Raw genomic sequence first — 13,833 nt, 5'->3', positions numbered from 1 at the left:
GGGGTGGGTGTGATTATTATCGTCTCTGTTTTACAGATGAGGAAACTGAGGTAATGCAAGATCAAGTAAACATCCTGGGGTGAACACAGCAAAGAAGGGGCCAAGTGAGGATTTCACCCCAGACAGGCTGGCTCCAGAGCACACGCTCTCAGCCATGCACCACATTCACATCGCCTCTCACGAATGGAAATGCATTTGGCCCCAGCACTGTGCCAGGTGCTTTAGGCCTCTTGCTGGATCATGATAACAACCTTATGGGCTGCATATTGTAGTGCTCAATTTTTAGCGAGCCAATGACGTGCCCAGCCAACAAGAGGAAAGTTAGGATTCCAATGAATTCTCTAAAACAGTGATTCTCAACTGGGAGCGAATTTGCCCCACTGGAAGAGACATTTGTTGATGTCTGGAGACATTTTTGTTGTCCCAACCTGGGGGAGGGGAGTTGGGGGTGTCAGTGCTACTAGCCTCTAGTGACTAGAGGCCAGAGACACTGGTAAACATCCTACAGTGCACAGGACAGCCCCATAACAAAGACTTTCCTGGCCCACAATGTCAATAGTGACAAGGTTGATAAACCCTGCTCTGAAACATCATGCTGGATTTCACTCTCCATTCTAGTACTCCTATAGGCACATTCACACACACATTCTCACACACTCTTGCACTCACACACGCACACACACACTATAGAGTTGGAAGAGAGTTTATGGTGAAATCAATCAAATCAGCCCTCCAGCCCCAAATGCAGAGAGTGTCTGGCACTCTGCAGGATTCTGCAGGTTAGAAAAGTGGGGTGAAAGGGGGTGGCTCCTGCTCTCCTGAGCTTCCGTGAAATCTAGTTGAAGAGACAAAATAAACACACAAGAAACAAAGAGCTGTCTTCAGAAGTGAAAGGCTAAACTGCAAGTCACAGCAGCTGTGGACTTTCAAAGGGGAAAAAGAGGCCCACTAAGGAAGTGAGACTGGAAGGAGAGGGAGGGGCAGAGACTGGCAAGGGGAAGAACTGGACTGAGAGCCCCCAAGGAGGTGGGGAGAGGGTGTGACAGCAGGGAAGGGAGGGGGGAAACCAGCTTGATGTGTGAGGGATGAATGGCAGGGCCATCTTAATGGAGTCCCAGGGAGAACTGGTGAGCTTTGTAGAGTGACCATCTGCAGGGGTCCACTGTTTGGAGACGAGTTCAGGAGTACTCTATTTATTGCTGTGCTGTGCTCTCACAGGACCTCGCCTCCTGACAGGGAAATGGATGGGGTGGGAAGATAAAGGCAAGATGGGGAAACTCAGTCCATCTGAATCCTATAAGGCCACCAGAAGATTTTAAAACCTCCAACCCCTACCCTTTACCCATCCTCCTCCCCCTCCACTTATCCACCCACCCACCCATCCATCCATCCACTCACCCATCTATCATCCATCTACCCACCCATCCATCTAATCAACAACTATCCATCCACCTATGAATCCACCTCTTCATCCATCCAATCAACAGCCGCTGAGCACCTGCTCTGTGCTGAAGAAGAACAACAGACATGGCCGTGCCATGGTAGAGCTTGCATTCTACAGAGGTGCCCAGATCATTCAACACAAGGCTGCAAGGAAGTATGAAGGGGATGATGGCAGCTCTAGTAACATGAAGCAAAGGGTGCACTGCCCCCAACCTGTCCAATCGGGACATTAGTACTAATAATGGTGCTCTCTGCTGCCTCATACAGAAAGAGAGGTTATGACTGGACTGTAAGCTTCCTGAACTGTTTTATTCATCTCTGGGCCCAAATACCCAGCTAAGGACCATCACTCAGCACAGGCTTACTGAACTTAATTGATCTGAACAGACTATAAGAATTGTTTTCTGACTCTTGACAAGCTCTTGGCTTCAAGAATTCAAACCTTGGGCAGAATGCTTTGGCTATGCCTATTGTATTTGTTTACTAAATAGTTACAGAGTAAAATAAGCACATTTTGCCAGGGACCTTAACTGGCTTCCATGAATGAGTTTTGGCGACACTGCAATGCAGAACTGCACATGTGCATATTTTAGTGGGAAGAAGTGTTTCTAGCTGCTACAGGATTCTCAATGGGACCTATGCTACAATAATGATTAGTTTCTCTGACCTACCACATTCCTGCTATTGCAGTGATGCTGAATGGACTCAAAGTTAACCCTCCATACAGCTCTGCCCTCCAACAACGTACCAGCTAGTGGGGAAGATGACATGCAGTTACCTAACTAAAAGACAAGGTGAAAAGGGGCAACTTCCATAAAATAGAGGGAATTTTCAGAGAGACCTCAAAGATCTACGCCTCAGTTTCCTCACCTGCAAAATGAAGACAGAAGTTATTTTTCTTAGGGTGTCTATGAGGGCTAAACATGATAACACAAGGGCTTTGTAAATGTACCATGCTATGGGACTTGTACCCAAACAGACATATAGACCAGTGGAACAGAACAGAGACCTCAGAAATAACACCACGCATCTACAACCATCTGATCTTCGACAAACCTGACAAAAAGAAGCAATGGAATAAGGATCTCCTATTTAATAAATGGTGCTGGGAAAAGTGGCCAGCCATATGTGGAAAACTGAAACTGGATCCCTTCCTTATATCTTACACAAAAATTAACTCAAGATGGATTATAAACTTAAATGTAAAATCCCAAACCATAAAAACCCTAGAAGAGGCCGGGCGCGGTGGCTCATGCCTGTAATCCCAGCACTTTGGGAGGCCGAGACGGGTGGATCATGAGGTCAGGAGATCGAGACCATCCTGGCTAACATGGTGAAACCCCGTCTCTACTAAAAATACAAAAAATTAGCCAGGTGTGGTGGCAGGCTCTTGTAGTCCCAGCTACTCAGGAGGCTGAGGCAGAAGAATGGCGTGAACCCAGGAGGCAGAGCTTGCAGTGAGCCGAGATTGCTCCGCTGCACTCCAGCCTGGGAAACAGAGCAAGATTCCATCTCAAAAAAATAAATAAATAAAAATTTAAAACCCTAGAAGAAAACCTAGGCAATACCAATCAGGACATATGCATGGGCAAAGACTTCATGACAAAAACACCAAAAGTGATTGCAGCAAAAACCAAAATTAACAAATGGGATCTAATTACACTAAAGAGCTTCTGTACGGCAAAAGAAACTATCATCAGAGTGAACAGGCAACCTATAGAATGGGAGAAAATTTTTGCAGTCTACTCATCTGACAAAGGGCTAATATCCAGAATCTATAAGAAACTTAAACAAATTTACAAGAAACAAACAACCCCATCAAAAAGTGGACAAAGGATATAAACAGACACTTCTCAAAAGAAGACATTTATGTGGCCAACAAACATGAAAAAACACTCAACACCACTGATCATCTGAGAAATGCACAATGAGATACCATCTCATGCCAGTCAGAATGGCAATTTTTACTAAAATGTCAAGAAACTATAGATGCTGGTGAGGACGTGGAGAAATAAGAATGCTTTTACACTGTTGGTGGAATGTAAATTAGTTCAACCATTGTGGAAAACAATTCCTCAAGGATCTAGAACCAGAAACACCATTTGACCCAGCAATCTCATTACTAGGTATATACCTGAAGGAATAGAAATCATTCTACTATAAAGACATATGCACACATATGTTTATTGCAGCAATATTTACAACAGCAAACACTTGGAACCAACTCAAATGCCCATCAATGATAGACTGGATAAAGAAAATGTCAACATATATACCATGGAATACTATGCAGCCATAAAAAGAAATGAAATCATGTCCTTTGCAGGGACAGGGATGAAGCTGGAAGCCATCATTCTCAGCAAACTAACACAGGAACAGAAAACCAAACACTGCGTGTTCTCACTCATAAGTGGGAGTTGAACAATGAGAACATATGGCCACGGGGAGAGAAATATCACACACTGGGGCCTGTCGGGGGGTGGGGGGGGTTGCAAGGAAGGGAGAGCATTAGGACAAATAGCTAATGCATATGGGGCTTAAAACCTAGATGATGGGATGATAGGTGCAGCAAACCACCATGGCACGTGTATACCTATGTAACAAACCTGCATGTTCTGCACTTGTATCCCGGAACTGTCAGTAAAATTAAAAAAAAAAAAAAAAAAAAAAGTACCGTGGTACAAAAGGTGAGGCAATGGCATGATTTATGCCAATGTCGACGACTACTTAGATCAAGGTTTTCACTAGGGAAGGCCTCGATGCAGCTCTCATTCTTCTAGCTATTCAGACCAGAAACCTTGGAGTCACCACTGGCTCCTCTCTCCTTCTCATACCCACATCCATTCCAAGAGGAAAACCCCATTTGCTCGACCTACAACACATACATCCCGAATCTAAGCATATCTCACTGTCTCCACTGCTCCCTCCTGCTGAGAGCCACCACCGTCTCTTGCCTGAGTTATCACTGTTGCTGCCTAACTGGTCCCCCTGCTTCCACATTTAATTCCCCTTGATTAATGCACCATAAAACTGCTATGTTCAATCCTCTTAAAACATAAGACAGGTCGTTCTACAATTCTACTCCAAATCCTGCAATGCCCCCCTCCCCCATTCAGAGTAAAAGTCAAGGACCTCACAATACCTACGAGGCACTGCTCCCTATGACCTCTCTCAGAGAATCCATTCCTTACTGCTTTGCACCTTGCTTACTCTACTGCAGCCACACTGGCCTCCCACACATCAGAGAGGCTTCCTCCTCTTTACATTGGCTATTCATTCTACTTAGAAGGGTCCTTCCCTGACTGCCACCGCCAGGGAAGCCAGCAGCAAAAACCCACTTTCCAGGCAAACCCTGAAGGTTCAGCTGACACTGGGATGGCCCTGCTGCTGCAGCCCACCATGTCAGTGAGGGTGTCTCTAGGCCTGGCATTGCACCATTTAATTCAACCAAACAAATGCCTATTATACCATTCAGACCCTGTGCTGTGACAGTGTGCACGTCATACTGTCCACCTATGTCTCCATCCATCATCTTAGCTTAGGCTGTGATCCAAGGGGCCATGTGCAGTCAGGGGAACTGAGTGCCCTAGAGCAGGGGTCCCCAACTCCTCAGGCCACCGACCAGTACCGGTCGGTGGCCTGTTAGGAACCAGGCTGCAGAGTAGGAGGTGAGCAGCAGGCAATCCAGCATTAGCCTGAGCTCCGCCTCCTGTCAGATCAGCAGGGGCATTAGATTCTCACAGGAGCAGGAACCCTATTGTGAACTGTGCATGCGAGGGATCCAGGTTGCTCGCTCCTTATGAGAATCTAACTAATGCCTCATGATCTGAAGTGGAACAGTTTCATCCCGAAACCATCCCTCCCGCCCCACCCCACCTCCCCATCAGTCTGTGGAAAAACTGTCTTCCACCAAACCAGCCCCTGGTGCTGAAAAGGTTGCAGACCACTGCCCTAGAGTGATGAACGGAGAGGGCTCTGGAAAGTGTCCACATTGGCGGTCATACTTTCTCCAGCCTCAGTTTCTGCCACCATGACTTTAAACCAAAGCAGAAGCTGACCTGGTGGGGGCAGGGAGACAAGGAATGACTTTCTCCAAGGAGAACTAACAACAGAGTAAGACTTAAGCAGCTCACAAACTCAGCCTGACTGTTTTTCAATTCACACCAATTAAGGGAATGGGGAAGAAAGGAGAAAGTGCCTATTAAAGGGAACATTTGTGGTGTCTCCACCCAGACTCCTCTGGAGTTGTGTGGTGATAAGCACTGTCATTCCCTATTTGCAGAACATATGCTGCAGAGCACAGACTGCTGCACCCATGTGTAATTGACTATTAAAAAAAAAAAACAAATCCAAAGGTCCAGAAATTAGCGGAGCAGTATGGTGACTACATTTCCTCTCTCAAAAGACAGCAGCAATAGGATGCTGGTCTCAGGAGGAAGCAGAGCTTAGAAAACACGATCTGTCTTCAAGGTTCATTCAAATGCAAACATTATGGTTAGGGGCAAGATGTCCACCGACTAATGAGGTGCCCATATAACTGTGGATTAGGACAATCTCCTTACATGAACTCAAACAGCCAGCCCAGCAGGCACTCCTAAACAGCCCCAAGTTGCTGAAGCATCTGAAAGTAGGAAGCCCCAGCACCTAAGAATTGGTGGCAGGAAGGAATTAGATGTCTAATCCATGTATTTTTGTTTCACCAGACTAATTTCTGGGGACCAGTCCAAAGGTACAGTCAGCCACTATAGCAAAGATGCATGTATTAATATCCCTCCAAGCATTGGCTTTGGAATTCTTTTCCCCATTGCGACTGAGAGGCCTTCTCACATCATCTAATTCAAGACCATTCCTAATATTCTCACTCATATTACAATAGCACATATCACAATTTGTAATTATATGGTTACTGATTTATTCATGAAGTTCTTTTTCATCTTCCCTATTAGACTACTGGCTCCAGAAGGATAGGGGCCATATTGGCCTAATTCTAGTAATTTCAGTGACTAGCATAATGCCTGGCACACACGCCCAACAAATATTTAAGAAGTTAATGAAGAATGAATGAGTGAACAAATGAACAAGTTAATGAGTGAGTCATGCTCTCTATCCTTTCAACTGTTGCATTTGGCAATAAAAGCAGTATAATTGGTCCCTCTGTAGTGAAGTTCTGCCCTGGGTGTGTTTGGGATGCAGGTTCCACTCATGCTTCCTACTCAAAGAATCAGTCCCCACCCATGGCTCCTGCTAGATAAGCAGCAAGCCATGTGACCCCACCTCATAGTCACAGAGAATTAGACCTGCCAGGGGCAGCACCCTCACCAGAGTGAGGCCCATTATTAGGCTGGCAATGAACTCTGACTTGGGTGGTCTTTCTTACAAAGGGAAACCAAGCTACCACTCTCTTCTGTTGGGTCTTTGAACAAATAAACACAGAGAAGTTTCAGTGGATGCTTGAACTGCAAGGTTGTGCAGAGAGGGGTGGGTTGCATGCTGGGGCCACCACTGTGGTATTAGAGTATCAGTTATGAAGGAACAATGCAATCAGAGGGAGATGGTGGGGAGAGAAAGGAGACCACAGCTGGCATGCTCAGAGAAGCTGAGAAGCCATGAGAGGAGAAGCAGAGGTTTCCAGGGTTGCCTCAGTTCAAGCCCTTTCTGAGGCTTGGCTCCTCCTGTTTCCTGGATTTCCATGTGATTCCTCTGACCCTAAAATACACCACTTCCCCCTGCTCTCCCACAGATACACACCACACATTTTCATTGAACTGATTCGACTAGATTTTGTTCCCTTCAACAAAAAATCCATGTGCAAATGACACCGGCACACATTGCCCACGCCAAATCTGTCAGTGTGTGTGGATCAGCTCTGTCCAGGGTCCTGGGCTGCGACAGCATCACCCACATCCCTGGACCACAAGCTGGTTATGGATTCCTCCATATTCCCCAACCAAGATGTGAAAAAGATCCCTTCTCTGCTTCTGCAGAGCCTGTTATGGTTTGAATAACCACCCCCTCCAAAAAAAGAGACGTTGGAGTCTCTACTCCCAGTACCTCAGAATGTGATCTTATTTGGAGACAGTCTTTACAGAGGTAATCACATTTAACTGAAGTCACTAGGGTGGGCCCTAATCTAATATGACTGGATGTCCTTTTTAAAAGGAGAAATGTGGAGACAGACATGCACACAACGAGAATACCACGTGAAGATGGAGGCAGCAATCAAGGCAACGCTTTTGTAAGCCAAGGAATGCCGAGGATTGCCAGCAAACCACTGGCAGCTGGGGGAGACGCCCGGAACAGATCTTCCCTCAGCCCTCAGAAGAAACCAACAAATATTCCTCAACACCACACATGGCTGTAAAACCATAGCTAGAGAGAGGCTGCATACAGAACAGGTTTCTGATCAAAATATGCCACTTCCATAGCGCATATTGATTATTTTGAGCTGGATGCAAATAAGAATCAACAGGTACAGAAAGAAGCTTTCCTGGATATTTCTTTATCTGAAGAAACTCCTAAGAAATAAGGACTGTCATAAATCCCCTCTCCCAGGGAAGTTTCATGGCAATGAAGAAGACAGAAAGTTGGCTCCAAGATGAACCTGCACGAAGAACCCTTTATCTTCCATTAGATTCCCCATATATTTCCCTTCCCACAGTTTGCTGCCCTTGGAAGCCTAAAACCCTCTTTTGACTTGCTACTTCTCTAAACCTTTATTGTACCTTTGCTAAGATGCTGTATAAGCTCAAGTTCAAACCAACCCTTTGAGTACTCCATATGTAAGCAGGATGCACATGCTAATAAACTTGTTTGTTTTCTCTTGTTCATCAGTCTTTTGTTAGTCTAATTTACAGAAAACCCAAGATGCAGTAGCAGAAAGAAGCTTTTCCCTCCCCTACAAGAATAACTAGAGTCCCACACAAATCTGCCTGGCAGGCTCAGCTTCGGAGTAAACAAAACTCTTTTCTACCCTCACCCTTTATCTCAGGACTCCTGCCTTGAAGCCCTCTTTATAGTCCCAAAATACCATGCCAGAGACCACAGATTATTTGTCATGAACTTGTGTCCCCACCAAAATTCTTACGCTGAAGTCCCAGTCATCAGTGTCTCAGAAGGTACTTCTATTTGGAGATAAGTGTATATTCGGAGACAAAGGGGTTATTAAGTTAAAATGAGTCCTTTAGGGTGGGATGCTAATCCAATATGACTGGTGTTCTCATGACAGGAGGAAGAGACAGCAAGGGTGTGCCTGCACAGAAAGCAATGAAGAGGCAGCAAGACAGCCATCTGCAAACCATGGAGATAGGCCACGAGACAAGCCAACCCTGCTGGTGCTTTGATCTTGGACTTCCAGCCTCAAGAACTGTGAGAAAATACATTTCTGTTGTTTAAGCCACCCAGTCTGTGGTATTTTGCTACAGCAGCCCTAGCAAACTAATATATCATCCTCAATATTCTTCCTCCTCTCCTTACTTACGAAGAGAACTCCTAATTTTTAGCTGGGTACATGGCTGCCTACATTACAGACTACATTTCCTAGCTTCCCTTGCAGCTATAGTCAGTCATGTGATTATATTTTTGCCAATAGGATGTAATGTAAGAAGAAATGTCAAGTGTGCCTTCAGGTAAATGTCTTTAAAGGGAAAAGCCATGACCTTCTTTTTCCCTGCATCCTTTTTGCTGGCTGGAAGGTGGACCTGAATCACCGAAGCTTAAGCAGCCTATGCGGCTCAGGATGCAGAAGTCACATGCCAAGGATACAGTGTGAGATACAGAATCAGCCACCTTACCACCTCTTCACAGACCATTTCTGAGCTTTCCGTGTGACACAGAAATAAACTTGCAGCTTGGTTAGGCCACAATTTTGGAGGTTTTCTGTGACCCTTTGTCACACTTAACCCTAACTGATACTGTTAGTTTCTCTTTCTACCTCCTCCTTTTCTGCCCTTTCCTCTCTCCTGCAAGGAGAAAGCTCTCTTCACCGACAAGAGCCTCAGGCAGAGTGGATTAACCTAGTAAAGGTTAACAGGCAATGTTGATTATAAGTGACCTCCTGCTAGATTAACCAGGCAGTCAGTAGACAGGTAAAACTGTTACCCATTTTCCTTCTATTCTAAGTCCAATTCCCCACTCCTATCCTAATTAACTATTTAACTTCTTCCAGATGACACTGCTCAAAACCTCCAGTGCTCACAGAAGGAAATCCAAACTTTGAAGCTTGGCACTCAAAGCCCTTCACAATCTACCCATAAGCTACCTCTGCAATTTTTTTTTTTTAACACTAAAAGCAATACTAAAACCAAAACAGACTACTTATTGTTTGACCTACACACTTCAGGGATGCCAGCTCCCTGCCTTTACCCATGATGTTCCCCTTCTAGATGCTTTCCTGGTGCCATGCAAAAGGCCTAGGGTCTGAAGACAATTGAATTTAAGGCCCGCTCCATTGCTTCCAAGTGATGTAAACTTGGTTACTTCACGTGTAAGTTGGGAATAATACACTGCCTCACATGGGGGTTCTGAAGTCAGACAGAGATTGCATGACCTTTGGTCTTGCAAACCATGAAATACTACAGTCTCATAAGGCATGACTGTCCTGAATCTGGCATTAGGGTGCATCTTGGTGCTGGTGTCTCTTGGTTCTGAAGCTGCTAGGTAAGACCCTGGACCTCAATCACTAATTCTTATTGAGCCAGCACACTACTAAATGCTTTCCATGCATAACCCCATTCAATCCTCACAAGAGTCTCATGAGACCTGCATTATTAATACTTCCACTTTATAGACGAGGAAACAGACCCCGATTTGAACTCAGTTCTGACTTCCCAGTCAAAGCCTCTAGCCTTACACATAACTCCTCAAGGGCAGAAGCTGTATCCTTCCTTACTTTGTAACTGCCCCTTGAGGATATGAATTATTATTTGTTCTCTGGATGGGGACCATTTATATCAAAATGACCCCACAGTGCCCCATACCCAGTAATTGAGTGGATAACTGCTGATCTCTCCAGGGCAGTGTTTCCCAAACAGTGGCCTGGGACTCCCTGCATCAAATCCCTCTGGGTGCTTGGGTCTTCCAATGCCTCACCTGCGAAATATTTATCTCTGAGATGGTGTCTGGTATCCACCTGTGTAGGAAGCTCCAGAGTGACTTTTTATTGATATTTAAGTTTAAAAACCACAGTGAGTCCATGGAGATTGCACCACAGATGCCACTTAGAGAGAGTAGCAGCACCTGAGGCCTCCCTTCCCCCAGCCACCACTTCCGCCCCTGAGCGCCCAGCAGAGGCTTCTGGGAGTTTAGATGGCTGAGGCTGACAAAGCTAGCTTCTTGGTTACCCTAAGACCACCTGGAAGGAGCCTTTTTCCCCAGAGGCTCTTGGTGGCTGAGTAGAGAACCCCACCGTCCAGCCCCATCCCCCAAGCTTGAGCTGCCCTCTGGATGCCCTGCCAAATCAGGAGTCATCTGACCCAGGAGGAACAGACAGGGGAAGCAGGCAGATGGGTGTCGCTTTGGAGGGGGTGGAAGTATGCATGGTGGGCAGGACAAGGCTGAGCCAGAGGAGAGTGGAGCTCCCTCTACAAGGCCAAGTCTCCCATGCGGCGAGTTGGGGCACTCCTGGGGACGCTGAGTCTGGCGCGAAGAGCTGAGTTGTCAAGCGCAGGTCTTGACCCTATCTCGGAAACATCTAAGGTTTCCTCAGCAGGCGAGAGAGCGAGGGCCCTGCTTAGCCTGCGGGGTGAGGTCCCGCCGTCCTCTCCGCGAGCCTCTTCGCCTCGGCTTTCCCGCCCCAAGGCCCCGCCGCAGGCGGCGCCCTCTGACCTGCAGGCAGTGCGCTCTGCCCACCCCGCGCCGCCGGCCCAGCAGCAAGCATCCTCCTGCTCGCAGCTCTCCCGCCACCTGTCCCGCTCCCTGCCGCGCCCTGGCGCCCGCACCTACCCACGCCGTGTCGCTCCTTGTCAGCTTTGCGCCAGGGGGCCATGGCTGGGCCGGGGCCTCGCGTCCTCCCGTGGGGAAGCCGTCAGGGGGTGGCTGGGCGCCGCAGGGCCCCACTTCCTTCCTCTTTTCAAACTCCTCTCAGGGCCCGCCCTCTCCTCCCTCCCCGGGGCTCCCCGCTCCCTCCTCCCTCCCGTTGGGCAGGGGCACACTAGAAGGCTGGTGCCCCGTAAGCTAAGACAAGCCACCCCACCCCACTTCACGCAAAGCTTGGAGACCACTCCCACCTTGTTTCCTCCCCAGGCGAGGGGGCAGAGGCCAGTCCCCACCTGGGGCTCCCCAGACCATCACCGCAAGTGCAGAGAGTTTCCTGATTGCCGTGCCTAGGGACTGAACAAACCTCCTTAACTCCCCTCAGCATGAGCTTTGGTGTCAGATCTGGGTTCGAATCCAGACGAGGACAAATTACTTCATTTTTCAAAGCTTCAGTTTTCTCATCTGTGAAATGGGATACTAGTACCTACTTCGTATGATTATGGTGAGGGTTAGAGAGACAATGTACACAGCAGGTGACATGGAAGAGTAAATGTTTACCTAGAGGTGGATCATTTACAGGCTTTTTTTTTTTTTTTTTGGAGACGGAGTTTTGAGTTTCTCTCTTGCTGCCCAGGCTGGAGTGCAACGACGCGATGCCGGCTCACCGCGGCCTCCGCCTCCCGAGTTCAAGTGACTCTCCTGTCTCAGCCTTCCAAGTAGCTGGGATTACAGGCATGCACCAGCATGCCCGGCTAACTTTGCATTTTCAGTAGAAACGTGGTTTCTCCATTTTGGTCATGCTGGCCTCGAACTCCCCACCTCAGGTGATCCGCCAGCCTCAGCCTCCCAAAGTGCTGGGATTACAGGTGTAAGCCACCGTGCCTGCCCCATTTACAGCTTTTTATCGTTTTGGTGCCACAAACCTGTTGGAAAATCTGATGTAAACTCTAGAAGCTCTACTCTGAAAATACGTAAATACACTATTTACCAACTTCACTGCAAGGTGAAGGGTGCTGTCACAGCCAGCAACAGTGGGACCTAGGAAAAGAGCCCTAGAGTTAGGCTAATGGAGACATTTCATCGAAAAATCTCATTATTGCTCTGAGAACAGATTCTGTCCAAAAAAAAAAAACCTTGTCTGATCCACAGTGATAAGGCTGAATTTAAGTTTTGCTGAGTTTTCTTTCTTTATTCATGACTGTCACTACCCTTTTCTGCCTTACACTAGAGAGTCATTAAGATAGATTAGGCAATATCACAGGTGAACTGGAGCAACAAAAAATTATTGATTTTGTTTTATCTGCAGTTATTTTCTTTTCTGTTTTCTAGCAGCACAAATTAGGTAATAATGTCTTGTACAGTCAGCAGTGGTATTAGGGTTCCACCAGGTGACCAGAGTAGGAGATTTTATATATATACATACATATATATACGTATGTGTGTGTGTATATATGTGTATATGTATATATGTATACATATATGTGTATATATACATACATATATACATGCATTATATATATAATATACATATATGTATATACGTATGTATATATAATACATTTTATATATATACATATATACATACATATATGCATACATACATATATACATATATGCATACATACATACATATGCACATACATACATATATATGTAATATATATGTATGAGAGAGATTGGGGATTGGCTAATGCGATTGTGGGGCTGTCAGGAAGAGCAGTTTGGAAACTCACAGGCAGGAGCTGTCCTCAGGAGGAATTTCTTCTTTTTCAAGGAACCTCAGTTCTATTCATAAGGTTTGTCAACTAATTGGATCACACCAACCCAATTTATTGAGGATAATCTCCCTTAATTAAATTCAATATATGGTAGATGTTAATCACATCTACAAAGTACTTCACAGCAACCCCTGTGAAGATTGTGAAGATTGGTATTTGATTGAATAACTGGGCCATAGCCTTGCCAAGTTGACTCACAAAACTAGCTATCACAACGGTATTATAAATTGGGACTATACAATAGAGGATGGCAAACATTTTCTGTAAAGGCACAGATAGTCAATATTTTAGTCTTTGCAGGCCAGAAAGTAAAATCAAGTATATATGTAGGATGCAGGTACTTATGTATAGAAAGAAAACAAGGTTCTAAATTTTTTTATTAATAAAATTCAAAATATGATGTGAATGAGTATTTTTTATAATACTAGCTTAGTAAGGCAAAAAAAAATACATTTTGGGAATGATATCACATTTCACCTTATTGGAGTTCAAAGTTAATATGCCTTACCAGAATCGATTCAAATGTTCATATGTTAATGCTGATCTGACAGGATATTTACTTTCTATTTCCGAAAAAAATGTTTACCAAATGGGCAATGGTTAAAAGTCCAGAAAAGCTAATAAAATTAACCTTTGATAC

The 13,833-nt window shown here is 45.7% G+C and overlaps 1 protein-coding gene across 2 annotated transcripts in view; it reads right to left on the bottom strand.

Moving 5' to 3' along the window:
- The window catches only part of DOCK2 (dedicator of cytokinesis 2), a 442,257-nt gene extending 430,743 nt beyond the window's left edge, over positions 1-11,514 (bottom strand). Inside the window, exon 1 of one of the 2 annotated variants that reach the window (XM_054487363.1) lies at positions 11,383-11,514. In XM_054487363.1, the coding sequence (XP_054343338.1) occupies positions 11,383-11,425 (43 nt within the window). In that variant the 5' untranslated portion in view covers positions 11,426-11,514. The remainder of the gene's footprint in view (positions 1-11,382) is intronic. The other variant, XM_054487364.2, reaches the window with a different exon arrangement.
- Between the last annotated feature and the right edge of the window lie 2,319 nt (positions 11,515-13,833).

This window comes from Pongo pygmaeus, chromosome 4 (genome assembly GCF_028885625.2).
Source record: "Pongo pygmaeus isolate AG05252 chromosome 4, NHGRI_mPonPyg2-v2.0_pri, whole genome shotgun sequence".
NCBI classification, from domain to species: domain Eukaryota; kingdom Metazoa; phylum Chordata; class Mammalia; order Primates; family Hominidae; genus Pongo; species Pongo pygmaeus.
This window is presented reverse-complemented; position numbering and strand designations above follow the sequence as displayed.